At 42.3% G+C, this 17,498-nt stretch overlaps 1 protein-coding gene and 1 long non-coding RNA gene across 10 annotated transcripts in view; one reads left to right on the top strand and one right to left on the bottom strand.

The window, feature by feature from the left end:
- Window positions 1-2,442, bottom strand: part of NPHP3 (nephrocystin 3) — a 60,767-nt gene extending 58,325 nt beyond the window's left edge. For 4 of the 7 annotated variants that reach the window (XM_033855382.2, XM_033855379.2, XM_033855380.2 and 1 more), the window contains exon 1: window positions 2,006-2,437. In XM_033855382.2, the coding sequence (XP_033711273.1) occupies window positions 2,006-2,398 (393 nt within the window). In that variant the 5' untranslated portion in view covers window positions 2,399-2,437. Of the gene's footprint in view, window positions 1-2,005 lie in introns of all 7 variants that reach the window. The other 3 variants (XM_019934171.3, XM_033855384.2, XM_033855383.2) reach the window with 3 other exon arrangements.
- A 199-nt stretch (window positions 2,443-2,641) lies between these two features.
- The window catches only part of LOC109549825 (uncharacterized), a 109,987-nt gene continuing 95,130 nt past the window's right edge, over window positions 2,642-17,498 (top strand). The window contains exons 1-2 of one of the 3 annotated variants that reach the window (XR_012331347.1): window positions 2,654-2,730; window positions 15,672-15,703. This is a non-coding gene — a long non-coding RNA (uncharacterized lncRNA). Of the gene's footprint in view, window positions 2,731-12,914; window positions 13,386-15,671; window positions 15,704-17,498 lie in introns of those variants that run through there. The other 2 variants (XR_012331348.1, XR_012331346.1) reach the window with 2 other exon arrangements.

The raw sequence follows: 17,498 nt of genomic DNA, 5'->3' as shown, positions 1-17,498 counted from the left end.
ATCTACTTACTTTTTCACCAGTTATCAAGAACTGCATATTGCCATTCTATTCAAACACATAATGGAAAAAAAAAACGCAAATATGCTTGAACTATAAATGAAGATATTTGACATTAAGCTTTCAATGGAAATTAATGCTTTTTCTTTGAAATACTGCACTAGTTCTTAATCTTCACTACACCTCAGCTTTCCCATCTTTAAGAGAACAAAAAGTACAACTTGTAAGGCTTAACCTGAAGGATAATTACTTCTGTGAGACTGTGCACTCCTTGGCTCCATGTCTTACTCCTCTTGCTAGCCCCAAGCACTAGCAGTGCCTGATACACGATAGGCTTCCAGTAAATGTCTGACTGAATGGATTAAATAAATACAGAAGGTTTTTAAAAAATGTCTAGATATGTGAGAAAGGAATCAAAAGGGTTACATAAGGAATCAGGATTGGTAACAGGAAATAACCTGGGACTGTGACATTTGTCAACACTTAGTGCACTCTACCCTGGTTGGTCTGGCTTTCTTTTCTACCTCCACCTCAGTCTTTTGCAATATGCAGTGAATCCAAGACAATGGCTTGGATGCATGAAATCAGATATCTGAAATGCATAAGTCCACTTCATATATGCAAGTGCATTAAGACTGCCCAATAGGAAAATCTGTAAGACAACAGATAAAACTGCTTATGTATTCTCAGATAACAGTGCTAATTAGACAACAGCTAATGGGAGTGGGGTAGGGGTGGAGAGGGATTGACTAGAAGGACTAGTCTAGAAGGAAGAAGGCTTCTTCCTTCTAGAAAAATCAGGTCTGAGGTATTTATTCTATTCCTCCTGTAATGAGCTCAGGAACACTTGGGCTGTCCAGAAGTCTCTTCCATAGTAAAGAAAAATAGAGTAAACAAACTACAACCCTCAGAGGGGCCCCAAACTGATGACACAAAATCTCACGCCTTTGCTCACAAAAAAATAACTTTCCTAATAATCAGTTAAAATAGATCTATTACAGGAAGGGCATGAAATAATTGTTTTTAGAGTAATTTAATCAAGTGGATTAAGGAAATTTGACTATCCCTAGGGAACATTTTCAACCACAGCAGTTAAGGTGGTGAAAATCAGGGGCTGCCAGAAAAATTCACTTCAAGATCACTGAAATCCAACAGCTATGGAACTTCACAAAGAAACAAAAATAGGGGCTTCCTGGTGGTGCAGTGGTTAAGAATCCACCTGCCAGTGCAGGGGACACGGGTTCAAGCCCTGGTCCAGGAAGATCCCACCTGCTGCGGAACAACTAAGCCCGTGTGCCACAACTACTGAAGCCCGTGTGCCACAACTACTGAAGCCCGCGTGCCTAGAGCCCGTGCTTCACAACAAGAGCAGCCACGGCAGTGAGAAGCCTGCGCACGGTGATGAACAGTAGCCCCCACCCTTGCCTCTGACTAGAGAAAGCCCGCTCTTAGCAAGAAAGGCCCAACGCAGCCAAAAAAACAAGAATAAATAAATTTAAAAATATATTTAAAAGAATAAATAAAAATAAATTTTAAAAAAATTTAAAAAAAAAAGAAACTGAGACAGAAGCCCCACCTCCGAGGTATGTAAATTTGTGTGGGGGGGTGGAGGGGTGGGAGGGCGAGGCGTGGTTAAAAACTCCTAGGAAGGGTTTGATGAGTTTCCTCAACAGATGTCACCAAAGTCTTTGGTGTATATGTGTGCCCCGTGTGGACCTACTTCTCTGGAGATTAGCATTTGTTGCTTCAGGACACTTTCAGGCTAATTGCTTCAAGGCATCTGAATGACTGGACCAGAAATAGAAAAGGGGGGGGGCGGTTAGTTAAGGAATCAGTTTAGACCCCAAGACAGTACGTCCCCTCAAATTAAAATGCAGAGCAGTCAGGCGTCTAGGGGTCCAACTGGCAATGCGGCCAAGAGGCTGCGGGGAGGTGGGCAGGCGGCCCCGGGGCTCAGTTTCCCGGGTGTCGCGGCCGTCTCCGGTGAGCGCCCGGGCCCAGCGTTACCTGCAGCTCTGCCCGCAGCCGCTTGTTCTCCGTGTCCAGCTTGGCCTCGCGGCGACCCATGGATAACAACTCCTGGTTCTTGCTGACCCGGAAGATCTCGTACTCCTTTTTCAGCCGCTCGTACTCGGCCGCCGCGTACTCCAGCTCGGGCACCGACGAGCCAGTGGACTTGAAGCTGGCCCCCAGCAGCCCGCCGCCGCCCGCCCCGCGGGGCAGCGAACCCGGCCCGGCCCCCGCCCCCGCCCCCGCGCCCCGGCGGAACGAGCTGCGCAGCAGGCGGGCCTTGGGCTTCACCTCCACCGGGATCTCGCAGGCCTCGCCGCCGCCCGCCCCGTACGTGTCCTCGATCACCTCCCCACCGGCGGGGCTCACGAGCGACGAGGCAGTCCCCATGGCGCCGGCGGCCGCCGCTCCTTGCCACCAGGTTACCAGGAGAGGGCGGGACCAGACGAGTGAGACGGGGCGGGACAGCAGGAAGGGGCGGGGCGAGCGCATCGAGAAGGGGAGGGCTAGTGGGCGGATGACAGGGATGGGGCGGGGCAGGGTGGCTAGGCGGGGCCAGAGGAGCGGAACGGATGGGGCGGGGCAGCAGGGCTGGGCTGGGAGTGAGAGCGGAGCGCGCGTGGGCGGAGTGAGCAGCGGGGCGGAGTGAGCCGCTGGGCGGGGTGAGCAGCGTGGCGGTCGCGCAGTTCCACCACAGCGCTACGTCAGGGCCTACGGACAAGGTGAGGTTTTGACTTTTTGCAACAAGGGACACTGCAGACAACACTTCACAGGAATATGGGGCATCTCACCAAGTAAAGGAAAGGATAGACTATGACAGTATTTGAGGGATATCATGAAAAATGGAGAGAGATGGGAAAACAGTTTTAAACTTTTAAGTCAAGAAAAGTGTGGGGTTGGCGTCTTCTCTCTTATGGTACCTTGTGTTCTTGCCCCTCCGCCGGGTTTCTAACCTCTCCAGGTTTGGAGCCCTGGGAAGGAGGACAGGAGAGGGGAGGGAAAGGCTATATTTGATTGACTCTGCTGTGAACTGGATGTTTGTGCTCTTTGGACTTGGCAAATGGTTAAAACTGGCTCTTCTGAGAGATAGTTATGTAAGTTCTTCAAAGACTCTCTCCCCCTCATAACTGGAAATCTTTAATCTTCAGTTTTCTTGACCTGGGCTGGTGCAGCTATATTCCAGCTGGTGCTCACTGCTTCCCCAGCTGTAAGGAATTCAGTGATACTTTAAGGATCCTGTCCACTGATGTTTATTCCTCCCTACAGGGTCCCACTTGGGCAGACCCAAGATAATTCATGCTAGTTGACTTACTGGTGGGGTCCATATCTGATCTACAGGTGTTACAGGTCAGGTTTCCTGGGAAACAGATTCTGAAATGGAGATAACCATGCAAGATGTTTATTTGGGAGTGTCCTTGGGATCAACACCTGTAGAAAGGAAGGGAAAGAAGCAAAATTGGTCAGCGGGAGAAGCTGAGCTTTGCTGCAGCCTCGACAGATACCTTAGCCAATCTACAGGGAGTTCTGATCCTGGGATAGCTCTGCAGAGTTGTTCTAAATTGGGGTGGGGGGCTGGGACTTTGTACCCCCATACCAGACAGTCATCAGCTTTCTTCAGCCAAAGCAATCCCCTAGGAGACTGACAGGACTGTCTGCTGGCATCACTTCCAGTGGCTGGAGGAACAAGTCTTTCAGGCATCACAACATCTACCACAACAGGAAACACATTTTCACCTCAAAGAATTCTGGGAATGCAGGCCAGTTCTCACTACCTCCATCAAAGTAGCTAGTCATCCTTTCTTTTACCCTATAAATTTTCTTCAGGAGGGAATCAGATGCCAGGCCACTGTGTTCTTCAAACTCCAAGAGATACATATTAACTTCTTCAAATAGTCTCCTGAGATAAGGGGAAACATTCCCACCATCAAGTATCTCAAGAACTCCTCTCTTTTAAAGTCCTTTCTGATCACCAGCTTCTAATACTTGTACCCTCAATGTGGATCAGTGGTTCAGGGAATCATTCACTAGGTTTCTGCCACCTCCTTTGGAATGTGCATCAGCTGGAGACTTCCACTATTATACTTGCATACTAAAATAAAAAGCCATCACTCATTCCCTCCAAACCAATAGCAAACTACAGTAACTTCCCATAACTTGTGGAGTAAATTCAGATTCCGCAGCCTAGGACCAGTGCCCTGGAGCAATGACTCTCCTTTCCTCACCTCTAATTTATCCAGTAACATCCGTCTACCCACGTTCTTCCACCCTAGTTGGGCTGATTTTCTTCTTGTCCTCATACCAATGTAGTTTCTATTTCCTCTCAGTACTCTGCCAACCCTCATTTCTTTCAAAGTCTAGCTTCTTTCTCTAAGAAACTTTCCCTGGATAATAATACCTTTCAAGAGTTTATCATATCAATATTTTCAATTCAATAATCTTTGCCTTTGTGCAAAATACTGTACTTAACTTTTCCTGACCTTGTTCTCCATTAATTGTGTCCCCATTCTATTCATCTTGGTTTTTGGTAGTTGTTATTGTTACGATGCCATTTGTTGCTTAGATTCATCACCAGCAATCATATTGAACTCCTGCTGAGAACATAATGCAGTGCAAATGACTGATGACCCAAAGAGATGTCAGATGTGGCTGGGGTTCTCAAAAAGCATAGGAGTTGTCACTGCCTTCTCTAATAACCTTCACATAGTTTTGCAGATACCCCCCCAAAACAAATCCAGGTTTGCTGAGACCATGGAGACTCCTTTCTATATAGTGATTACTGGCTGTCTTTCTCATCAAGGACGATATGGATAAATTCAGCACACATACTGATCTTGGATAACTGTTGGTTAATGCCTAAGTGACATAACTGAGTGAGTGAGCCCAGAGGTGACCAGTTACAGGGTGCCAGCAGATACTCAGTGTTGTTGGTTTCCAACATATTTATTAATCCTAAACTTATCACAGAATTTGTTCCAGTTTCCAACCTCATAATTTGTTTCCCTTCTTTATGGTGAATTTAACCCACAAACATCAGTCTTCATTTTGAAAGGATAATTTTGAATACAGAACTATGGTGCGGAATGAAGTCTCTGGCAGGCAGCTTATGGCCCGTTAAAGATGGCTACAAAATTTTTAATACTCTATCCATTGAAAGGTGAGGTTTATGATGAGGACAGGCTACATAATTTGTGGGACCCAGTTCAAAATGAAAATGTAGTGCCCTTTGTTCAAAAATTATAAAGAATTTCAAGACGACAATAAACCAAGCGTGAACTCCTTTTGAGTTCAGGTTTCTATACAGCTGCACTTGAGATTTTTCAAAGGGTCACACAGCCATGACTCCAGCCTGTTTATGACTCCTCCCCTTGAATCTGGTTGAGCACTGGAACTTTTTTGACCAGTAGACTATGGCAGAAATGACTCTGTTCCACTTTCTGTATTTTGGAACATTCTCTCTAGGAACCTTGAGCTGCCATGTAAGGAGACCTACTGCCAAGGCTGCCAGACTGGAGAAGTTGTGTGTAGGCATTCCAGGCAACAGTCCCAGCTGGCCTAGCCTTCCAGCCAAGGCATGTGAAATGAAGCCATCTTGGACTCCTCAGGCCAAACTATTTGCTCACTGGGTACCACTAAGTGACTTTTTTTTTTTTTAACATCTTTATTGGAGTATAATTGCTTTACAATGGTGTGCCAGTTTCTGCTTTATAACAAAGTGAATCACTTATACATATACATATGTTCTCATACCTCTTCACTCTTGCATCTCCCTCCCTCCAACCCTCCCTATCCCACCCCTCCAGGGGGTCACAAAGCACCGAGCTGATATCCCTGTGCCATTGCAGCTGCTTTCCACTAGCTATCTACCTTACGTTTGTTAGTGCATATATGTCCATGCCTCTCTCTCGCCCTGTCACAGCTCACCCTTCCTCTCCCCATATCCTCAAGTCCGTTCTCCAGTAGGTCTGTATCTTTATTCCTGTCTTACCCCTAGGTTCTTCATGACATTTTTTTTCTTAAATTCCATATATATGTGTTAGCATACGGTATTTGTCTTTCTCTTTCTGACTTACTTCACTCTGTATGACAGACTCTAGGCCTATCCACCTCATTACAAATAGCTCAATTTCGTCTCTTTTTATGGCTGAGTAATATTCCATTGTATACATGTGCCACATCTTCTTTATCCATTCATCCGATGATGGGCACTTAGGTTGTTTCCATCTCCTGGCTATTGTACATAGAGCTGCAATGAACATTTTGGTACATGCCTCTTTTTTTTTTTTTTAACATCTTTATTGCGGTATAATTGCTTTACAATGGTGTGTTAGTTTCTGCTTTATAACAAAGTGAATCAGTTATACATATACATATGTTCCCATATGTCTTCCCTCTTGCGTCTCCCTCCCTCCCACCCTCCCTATCCCACCCCTCCAGGCTGTCACAAAGCACCGAGCCAATATGCCTGTGCCATGCGTCTGCTTCCCACTAGCTATCTACCTTACTACGTTTGTTAGTGTGTATATGTCCATGACTCTCTCTCGCCCTGTCAGAGCTCACCCTTCCCCCTCCCCATAACCTCAAGTCCATTCTCTAGTAGGTCTGCGTCTTTATTCCTGCCTTACCCCTAGGTTCTTCATGACATTTTTTTCCCTTAAATTCCATATATATGTGTTAGCATACGGTATTTGTCTTTCTCTTTCTGACTTACTTCACTCTGTATGACAGACTCTAGGTCTATCCACCTCATTACAAATAGCTCAATTTCATTTCTTTCTATGGCTGAGTAATATTCCATTGTATATATGTGCCACATCTTCTTTATCCATTCATCCGATGATGGGCACTTAGGTTGTTTCCATCTCCGGGCTATTGTAAATAGAGCTGCAATGAACATTTTGGTACATGCCTCTTTTTGAATTATGGTTTTCTCAGGGTATATGCCCAGTAGTGGGATTGCTGGGTCATATGGTAGTTCTATTTGTAGTTTTTTAAGGAACCTCCATAATGTTCTCCACAGTGGCTGAACCAGTTCACATTCCCACCAGCAGTGCAAGAGTGTTCCCTTTTCTCCTCACCCTCTCCAGCATTTATTGTTTCTAGATTTTTTGATGATGGCCATTCTGACTGGTGTGAGATGATATCGCATTGTAGTTTTGATTTGCATTTCTCTAATGATTAATGATGTTGAGCATTCTTTCATGTGTTTGCTGGCAGTCTGCATATCTTCTTTGGAGAAATGTCTATTTAGGTCTTCTGCCCATTTTTGGATTGGGTTGTTTGTTTTTTTGTTATTGAGCTGCAAGAGCTGCTTGTAAATTTTGGAGATTAATCCTTTGTCAGTTGCTTCATGTGCAAATATTTTCTCCCATTCTCAGGGCTGTCTTTTGGTCTTGTTTATGGTTTCCTTTGCTGTGCAAAAGCTTTGAAGTTTCATTAGGTCCCATTTGTTTATTTTTGTTTTTATTTCAATTTTTCTAGGAGGTGGGTCAGAAAGGATCTTGCTGTGATTTATGTCATAGAGTCTTCTGCCTATGTTTTCCTCTAACAGTTTGATAGTTTCTGGCCTTACATTTAGGTCTTTAATCCATTTTGAGCTTATTTTTATGTATGGTGTTAGGGAGTGATCTAATCTCATACTTTTACATGTACCTGTCCAGTTTTCCCAGCACCACTTATTGAAGAGGCTGTCCTTTCTCCACTTACATTCCTGCCTCCTTTTTCAAAGATAACATGACCATATGTGTGTGGGTTTATCTCTGGGCTTTCTATCCTGTTCCATTGATCTATCTTTCTGTTTTTGTGCCAGTACCATACTGTGCTGATTACTGTATCTTTGTAGTATAGTCTGAAGTCAGGGAGCCTGATTCCTCCAGCTCCGTTTTTTGTTCTCAAGATTGCTTTGGCTATTCGGGGTCTTTTGTGTTTCCATATAAATTGTGAAATTTTTTGTTCTAGTTCTGTGAACAATGCCAGTGATAGTTTGATAGGGATTGCATTGAATCTATAGATTGCTTTGGGTAATAGAGTCATTTTCACAATGTTGATTCTTCCAATCCAAGAACATGGTATATCTCTGCATCTATTTGTATCATCTTTAATTTCTTTCATCAGTGTCTTATAATTTTCTGCATACTGGCCTTTTGTCTCCTTAGGTAGGTTTATTCCTAGATATTTTATTCTTTTTGTTGCAGTGGTAAATGGGAGTGTTTTCTTGCTTTCACGTTCAGATTTTTCATCATTAGTATATAAGAATGCCAGAGATTTCTGTGCGTTCATTTTGTATCCTGCTACTTTACCAAATTCATTGATTAGCTCTAGTAGTTTTCTGGTAGCATCTTTAGGATTCTCTATGTATAGTATCATGTCATCTGCAAACAGTGACAGCTTTACTTCTTTTCCGATTTGGATTCCTTTTATTTCCTTTTCTTCTCTGATTGCTGTGGCTAAAACTTCCCAAAGCTATGTTGAATAAGAGTGGTGAGAGTGGGCAACCTTGTCTTGTTCCTGATCTTAGTGGAAATGCTTTCAGTTTTTCACCATTGAGCATGATGTTGGCTGTGGGCTTGTCATATATGGCCTATATTATGTTGAGGAAAGTTCCCTCTATGCCTACTTTCTGCAGGGTTTTTATCATAAATGGGTGTTGAATTTTTTAAAATGCTTTCTCTGCATCTATTGAGATGATCATATGGTTTTTCTCCTTCAGTTTGTTAATATGGTTTATCACATTGATAGATTTGTGTATATTAAAGAATCCTTGCATTCTTGGAATAAACCCCACTTGATCATGGTGTATGATCCTTTTAATGTGCTGTTGGATTCTGTTTGCTAGTATTTTGTTGAGGATTTTTGCATCTATGTTCATCAGTGATATTGGCCTGTAGAGTTCTTTCTTTGTAACATCCTTGTCTGGTTTTGTTATCAAGGTGATGGTGGCCTCGCAGAAGGAATTTGGGAGTGTTCCTCCCTCTGCTATATTTTGGAAAAGTTTGAGAAGGATAGGTGTTAGCTCTTCTCTAAATGTTTGATAGAATTCGCCTGTGAAGCCATCTGGTCCTGGGCTTTTGTTTGTTGGAAGATTTTTAATCACAGTTTCAATTTCAGTGCTTGTGATTGGTCTGTTCATATTTTCTATTTCTTCCTGATTCAGTCTTGGCAGGTTGTGCATTTCCAGGAATTTGTCCATTTCTTCCAGATTGTCCACTTTATTGGCATAGAGTTGCTTGTAGTAATCTCTCATGATCTTTTTTATTTCTGCAGTGTCAGTTGTTACTTCTCCTTATTCATTTCTATTGATTTGAGTTTTCTCCCTTTTTTTCTTGATGTGTCTGGCTAATGGTTCATCTATTTTGTTTATCTTCTCAAAGAACCAGCTTTTAGTTTTATTGATCTTTGCTGTTGTTTCCTTCATTTCTTTTTCATTTATTTCTAATCTGATTTTTATGATTTCTTTCCTTCTGCTAATTTTGGGGTTTTTTTTGTTCTTCTTTCTCTAATTGCTTGAGATGCAAGGTTAGGTTGTTTATTCGAGATGTTTCCTGCTTCTTAAGGTGGGCTTGTATTGCTATAAACTTCCCCCTTAGAACTGCTTTTGCTGCATCCCATAGGTTTTGGGTCATTGTGTGTCCATTGTCATTTGTTTCTAGGTATTTTTTAGTTTCCTCTTTGATTTCTTCAGTGATCACTTCGTTATTAAGTAGTGTATAGTTTATCCTGCATGTGTTTGCATTTCTTACAGATCTTTTCCTGTAAATGATATCTAGTCTCATGGCGTTGCGGTCGGAAAAGATACTTGATACAATTTCAATTTTCTTATATTTACCAAGGCTTGATTTGTGACCCAAGATATGATCTATCCTGGAGAATGTTCCAAACGCACTTGAGAAAAATGTGTATTCTGTTGTTTTTGGATGGAGTGTCCTATAAATATCTATTAAGTCCATCTTGTTTAATGTATCATTTAAAGCTTGTGTTTCCTTATTTATTTTCATTTTGGATGATCTGTCCATTGGTGAACGTGGGGTGTTAAAGTCCCCTACTATGAATGTGTTACTGTCAATTTCCCCTTTTATGGCTGTTAGTATTTGCCTTATGTATTGAGGTGCTCCTATGTTGGGTGCATAAATACTTACAATTGTTATATCTTCTTCTTGGATCGATCCCTTGATCATTATGTAGTGTCCTTCTTTGTCTCTTCTAATAGTCTTTATTTTAAAGTCTATTTTGTCTGATATGAGAATTGCTACTCCAGCTTTCTTTTGCTTTCCATTTGCATGGAATATCTTTTTCCATCCCCTCACTTTCAGTCTTTATGTGTCTCTAGGTCTGAAGTGGGTCTCTTGTAGACAGCATATACAAGGGTCTTGTTTTTGTATCCATTCAGCCAATCTGTGTCTTTTGGTGGGAGCATTTAGTCCATTTACATTTAAGGTAATTATCGATATGTATGTTCCTATTCCCATTTTCCTAATTGTTTTGGGTTCGTTTTTATAGGTCTTTTCCTTCTCTTGTGTTTCTTGTCCAGAGAAGTTCCTTTAGCATTTGTGGTAAAGCTGGTTTGGTGGTGCTGAACTCTCTCCGCTTTTGCTTGTCTGTAAAGGTTTTAATTTCTCCATCAAATCTGAATGAGATCCTTGTTGGGTAAAGTAATCTTGGTTGCAGGTTTTTCTCCTTCACCACTTTCAGTATGTCCTGCCATTCCCTTCTGGCTTGCAGGGTTTCTGCTGAGAGATCAGCTGTTAACCTTATGGGGATTCCCTTGTGTGTTATTTGTTGTTTTTCCCTTGCTGCTTTTAATATGCTTTTTTTGTATTTAATTTTTGACAGTTTGATTAATATGTGTCTTGGCATGTTTCTCCTTGGATTTATCCTGTATGGGACTCTCTGTGCTTCCTGGACTTGATTAACTATTTCCTTTCCCATATTAGGGAAGTTTTCAACTATAATCTCTTCAAATATTTTCTCAGTCCCTTTCTTTTTCTCTTCTTCTTATGGAACCCCTATAATCCGAATGTTGGTGAGTTTAATGTTGTCCCAGAGGTCTCTGAGACTGTCCTCAGCTCTTTTCATTCTTTTTTCTTTATTCTGCTCTGCAGTAGTTATTTCCACTATTTTATCTTCCAGGTCACTTATCCGTTCTTCTGCCTCAGTTATTCTGCTATTGATCCCATCTAGAGTACTTTTAATTTCGTTTATTGTGTTGTTTATCATTGCTTGTTTCATCTTTACTTCTTCTAGGTCCTTGTTAAATGTTTCTTGCATTTTGTCTCTTCTATTTCCAAGATTTTGGATCATCCTGACTATCATTATTCTGAATTCTTTTTCAGGTAGACTGCCTATTTCCTCTTCATTTGTTAGGTCTGGTGCATTTTTATCTTGCTCCTTCATCTGCTGTGTGTTTTTCTGTCTTCTCATTTTGCTTATCTTACTGTGTTTGGGGTCTCCTTTTTGCAGGCTGCAGGTTTGTAGTTCCCGTTGTTTTTGATGTCTGTCTCCAGTGGCTAAGGTTGGTTCAGTGGGTTGTGTAGGCTTCCTGGTGGAGGGGACTAGTGCCTTTGTTGTGGTGGATGAGGGTGGATCTTGTCTCTCTAGTTGGCAGGTCCACGTCTGGTGTTGTGTTTTGGGGTGTCTGTGGAGTTATTATGATTTTAGGCAGCCTCTCTGCTAATGGGTGGGGTTGTGTTCCTGTTTTGCTAGTTGTTTGGCATAGGTTTTCCAGCACTGTAGCTTGCTGGTCGTTGAGTGAAGCTGGGTGCTGGTGTTGAGATGGAGATCTCTGGGAGATTATTACCATTTGATATTATGTGTAGCTGGGAGGTCTCTTGTGGACCAGTGTCCTGAAGTTGGCTCTCCCACCTCAGAGGCACATCACTGAGTCTTGGCTGCAGCATCAAGAGCCTTTCATCCGCACGGCTCAGAATAAGAAGGAGGAAAAGTAGAGAGAATTAGTAGAACTATGAAGGAAGAAAGAAGGAAAGAAAGAAAGAAAGGAGGGAAGGAAGGAAGGAAGAAAGAAAGAAAGAAGGCAAGAAGGAAAGAAAGGAGGGAGGGAGGGAGGGAGGCAGGAAGGAGGGAAGGAAGGAAAAATGACAAAGAAAGAAGATACAGTAAAATAAAATATAATAAAGTTTTTGAATTAAAAAATAATTATTTAGGAAAAAAAGGGATGGATAGAATCTTAGGACAAATGTTGGAAGCAAAGCTATACAGACAAAATCTTACACAGAAGCATACATATACACCCTCACAAAAAGAGGTAAAGGGGAAAAAATCATAAATCTTGCTCTCAAAGTCCACCTCCTCAATTTGGGATGATTCGTTGTCTAAAGGAGGGAGGGAGGGAGGGAGGGAAGGAAGGAAGGAAGGAAGGAAGGAAGGAAGGAAGGAAGGAAGGAAGGAAGGAAGAAGGTAAAGTATAATAAAGTTATTAAAATTAATTATTAAGAAAAAAAATTTAAAAAAAACAATGGACGGATAGATCCCTAGGACAAATGGTGGAAGCAAAGCTATACAGACAAGATCTCACACAGAAGCATACACATACACATTCACAAAAAGAGGAAAAAGGGAAAAAATCATAGATCTTGCTCTCGAAGTCCACCTCCTCATTTTGGGATGATTCGTTGTCTATTCATGTATTCCACAGATGCAGGGCACATCAAGTTGATTGTGGAGCTTTAATCCGGTGTTTCTGAGGCTGCTGGGAGTGATTTCCCTTTGTCTTCTTTGTTCTCACAGCTCACAGGGGCTCAGCTTTGGATTTGGCCCTGCCTCTGCCTGTATGTAGGTCGTTGGAGGGCGTTTGTTTTTTGCTCAGACAGGACGGGGTTAAAGGAGCCGCTGATTCGGGGGCTCTGGCTCACTCAGGCGGGGGGGAGGGGGGGCACGGATGCGGGGCAAGCCTGCGGCGGCAGAGGCCATCGTGACGTTGCACCAGCCTGAGGCGCGCCGTGCGTTCTCCCGGGGAAGTTGTCCCTGGATCCCGGTACCCTGGCAGTGGCGGGCTGCACAGGCTCCCTGGAAGGGGGTTGTGGATAGTGACCTGTGCTCGCACACAGGCTTCTTTGGTGGCGGCCGCAACGGCCTTAGAGTCTTATGCCCGTCTCTGTGGTCCGCGATGATAGCCGCGGCTGGTGCCCGTCTCTGGAGCTTCTTTAAGCAGCGCTCTTAATCCCTTCTCCTCACTCACAGGAAACAAAGAGGGAAGAAAAAGTCTCTTGCCTCTTCGGCAGGTCCAGACTTTTCCCGGACTCCCTCCCGGCTAGCCGTGGCTCACTAACCCCCTGCAGGCAGTGTTCACGCCGCCAACCCCAGTCCTCTCCCTGCGCTCCGACCGAAACCCCCGAGCCTCGGCTCCGAGCCCCGTCCTCCCCGGCAGGTGAGCAGACAAGCCTCTCGGGCTGGTGAGTGCCAGTAGGCACCGATCCTCTGTGCGGGAATCTCCCCGCTTTGCTCTCCGCACCCCTGTTGCTGCGCTCTCCTCCGTGGCCCTGAAGCTTCCCCCTCCGCCTCCCACAGTCTCTGCCCGCGAAGGGGCTTCCTAGTGTGTGGAAACCTTTCCTCCTTCACAACTCCCTCCCACTGGTGCAGGTCCCGTCCCTATCCTTTTTGTCTCTGTTTATTCTTTTTTCTTTTGACCTACCCAGGTGCGTGGGGACTTTCTTGCCTTTTGGGAGGTCTGAGGACTTCTGCCAGCGTTCAGTAGGTGTTCTGTAGGAGTTGTTCCACATGTAGATGTATTTCTGTTGTATCTGTGGGGAGGAAGGTGATCTCCGCGTCTTACTCTTCCGCCATCTTCCCCTCGTCTCCGCACTGAGTTTTAATTTGTGACACTGGAGCTTGCAAATTTGCATGTTTAGTTAGCTTCCAAGTGATACTTACATACTTTAAGGTCTCAGAACCACTGAGTTTGTATGAAAATGGTAGCTAGTGGCTAGGGATGATCTAATTCATTCCTACGCAAAGTGTGGTCCACCTTACAAAGGTCCAGCATCACCTTAAGAGATGTCCCAAGTAATTCTGATGGGGGTCAGGAATTGGCCATCATCATGTTTTAAAAGCGACTCAGAGGATTTTAATCATTAGTCAAGGAGAAAACCAGTGGTTTCATCCTCTGCTGACTCATTATTGCCAACATGGGTGCAATCCGCCTTGGTAACCATCTTGGCATTTATGTGTATGCATCCAGATTCCTGTTTAAGCTTTCTTTCCTTTCATCACCGTTCATCATAGTGAGTACACATGTGATTTTGACCATATTGATAGTATTGTGCTTCAATTTTGGAGATGGACATGTCATCACAAATGGCTGAAATGTCCTCAAGAAATGTATCACCTTGGGATAAATGACTATCTAATTGCATATGCAAAGAGTAATAGTCTTTGAAGAGAAAGGAATTTTACAGAGGGAAGGGATTCTAATTCTCATTAAAATTGCCCACCTTCTCTGAGCGCGTTTAGTCCTGCTCAGTTTTACCACCTGAACTGATTCCTGAAGTCCCTTGCTACAAAGTCTATAGTGACTGATTTCAGGAATTGATTAACAATGGGGAACATCTAATCTGATTAAGCATCTGTGATTTAACATTTCTACCATTAGGGGACAGTATAACTCAGGAAAAAATTTGGCTGGTAATTTGTATATAAAAAACAATCATTTTTCTCATATGAAGATAAAGATTGTAAAGAATTCAGTCCAGGTATTATTGTTTTCAGTAGTGATCATCTGCATTGCCTTACTTAATTCCCATCACAAGTAATCACATGACTCTGGAAATTAGTCATGAAATAGACAAGAGTAAGGGTTTGCAATCTTTTTCTGTAAAGGACCAGATAGTAAACATTTTACATTTTGTGGGCCATATGGTCTCTGTCTCAGTTACTCAACTCTGCCATTATAGCACAAAACAGCCATACACAAGATATAAATGAATGGGCATGTCTGCATTCCTATTAAGCTTTATTTACAAAAACAGATGGCAGGGTTTGCTTTAGCTTAAGGGCTGTAGTTTGATGACCCCTGTACTAGAGGGGTAGTTTTCAAACCTGGATAATTTTCAGAAGTACGTGGGGAGCTTGTTGAAAATTTAGAGTCCTGGACCGCACATGAAATCTACTGAATCAAAATATCTGTGGATGGGGCCCAGGCATCTGAATTTTTAAAAGTTCCCACATGATTCTGAAGTAAATTCTTATTTAGCAACCATTAGACCAAAATACAGTTCCCCTTTTAGGGAACTATAACGTCCTCCTCGGCATATTGTAATATTTTCAGTATCCGAGTAACTATTCATGGTACAAAAGGTATAAACGTAGAGCTTAGGCTCAGATTATCTCTGTGGGTACTTTCAAAGCACATCAATGAAGGTCTCATTCCCATATAAATGTTTGTATTAAGTGACTGGTTTGGGGGTTGTTTTGTACCACAGCACATCCCAGCCTGCCCTGACTGATAGAGGGCCATACTGAATTACTTTGAACTGGGAAGGGGAAGAGATTGAAGACATGGAAAAAGGGGAAGGAAGAATGTAGAGAGTTGGTGGAATGTTGTATAGTACTTCCCCAAAATGTCCAAAATCTTCAATAAACTTCCACTCTCACAAAAAACTTGCTGTGATTGGATTTTTGATTTTTTGATTTTTTTGATTTTTATTTTTTTTTGCAGAAATTGGTGAAGGCGAGGGGTTTAATGCCTAGGTGAGTACAAGGCTGAAACACAGGCAACATACACAGATGCAGTGGAAGGGAAGTTGGATAAGAATATTTTAAATATGGAGTATCCATTCCTCATGAAGTATGTTCTCTAAAGATAGGGTTGCCCTGGGCCATTTTGCCTTGGACTAAGGAAATGTATGGGTATATAGAAGGCCATGCATTGAGAAGAGCTGCAGTGGGTCTTGTTAAGAATATGCTATCAAAGATATTTACTTGTGGTTCTAAAGCATACTGCACATTTTGGACATTTGTTTAATAAATAAAATAGGCCTATTTTTCTGGGGAAGAAGCAGCCTCTGAGATGCAAGAAGCCATTTATTTCTTGCTTGCTGAGGCATGTCCCTTTGTTTCTGAAGTTCAGGACTGTTCTCCCCACTCCTCCCATCCCTACTCACATTCAGCTGTAGAGTTGAATGTAACCTTAATTTCTTTTATGGAACCCCCCATTCCAAATCTGGTACCCAATGTCCACTTCAGACTGTCATTAGTAACATCACTTCTTACCCACACTTATGACCCACATGGCAGGAAGCAGTCAAGGAGCCAGATTTAACCAGCTCCTACAGAGAAGAAATGTAGTCTTCTTCACTACTCTATAGAATTGAGAAAGGATATGCCTTTTCTGACTTAAGTCAGACACTGGGGAGTCAGATGAGATCTGTTGTTGCAAGAAAGAACTATATTTCTTCATAAGAAATATATGGATAGTATTTAGTATTTGAACCATATTTTCTCAAGAAACAATGTTAGACAAGGTGATATTGTTTCAGCTCAGCACACAGAATACTATTTATGCTTAGTGCAGAATAAAAACAACTCAAATACCATTGTATTTTGTATTCTGTGGAACCATGCTCTCAGCATATTAACTCGGATTTTCTAGGAATATATCCATCCTCAGGTTATGAAATCTTAGATATCACCCCTGTTCATGTTTGTGGCCTGTTAAACACTATGAAGAGGACACCTACAGAAGGAAATGATAAAGAGTAGCATAGAAGTAAATGAAACAGAGAATAGGAAAACAATAGAAAAGATCAACAAAACTGAGTTGTGTTTTTGAAAACATAAACATAACTGATAAAACTTTAGTTGGGCTAAGAAAAAAGGAAAGAAGACTCAAAGAAAACATAGAGGAAAAGCTCCTTGACATTGGTCTTGGCAGCAGAAGCAAAAATAAATGAGTGGGTTACATCAAGTTAAAATGCTTCTGTATTGCAACAACAAACAGAAAACAATCAACAAGATGAAAGGTGAACTATGGAATGGGAGAAATTATCAAGGGTTAATATCCAAAATATATAAAGAACTCATACAACTCAATGGCAAAAATTAATCCAATTAAAAAATGGGCAAAGGACCTGAATAGACATTTTTCTGAAGAAGACATACAAATGACCAACAGGTACACGAAAAGGTATTCAACATCACTAATCATTAGGGAAATACAAATCAAAACCTCAATGAGATACTACCTCACACCTATGAGAATTGCTATTATTAAAAAGACAAAAGATGGTTGTTGGTGAAGGTATGAAGAAAAGGGAACAATTATGCCCCACTGTTGTTGGGACTATAAATCAATACAACCATTATAGAAAACACTGGAGCTTCCTCAAAAAATTAAAAATGGAACAATTATATGATCCAGCAATCCCACTTCTGGGTATATATCCAAAGGAAATTAAATCACTATCTCAAAGAGATATGTGCACCCTATATTCACTCCAGCATTATTCACAATAGCCACGACATGGGAACAACTTAAATGTCCATT

The sequence above is a fragment of the Tursiops truncatus genome, chromosome 4 (genome assembly GCF_011762595.2).
Source record: "Tursiops truncatus isolate mTurTru1 chromosome 4, mTurTru1.mat.Y, whole genome shotgun sequence".
NCBI classification, from domain to species: domain Eukaryota; kingdom Metazoa; phylum Chordata; class Mammalia; order Artiodactyla; family Delphinidae; genus Tursiops; species Tursiops truncatus.
The sequence above is the reverse complement of the archived record's forward strand: the minus strand, read 5'-3'. Positions and strand labels throughout refer to the sequence as shown.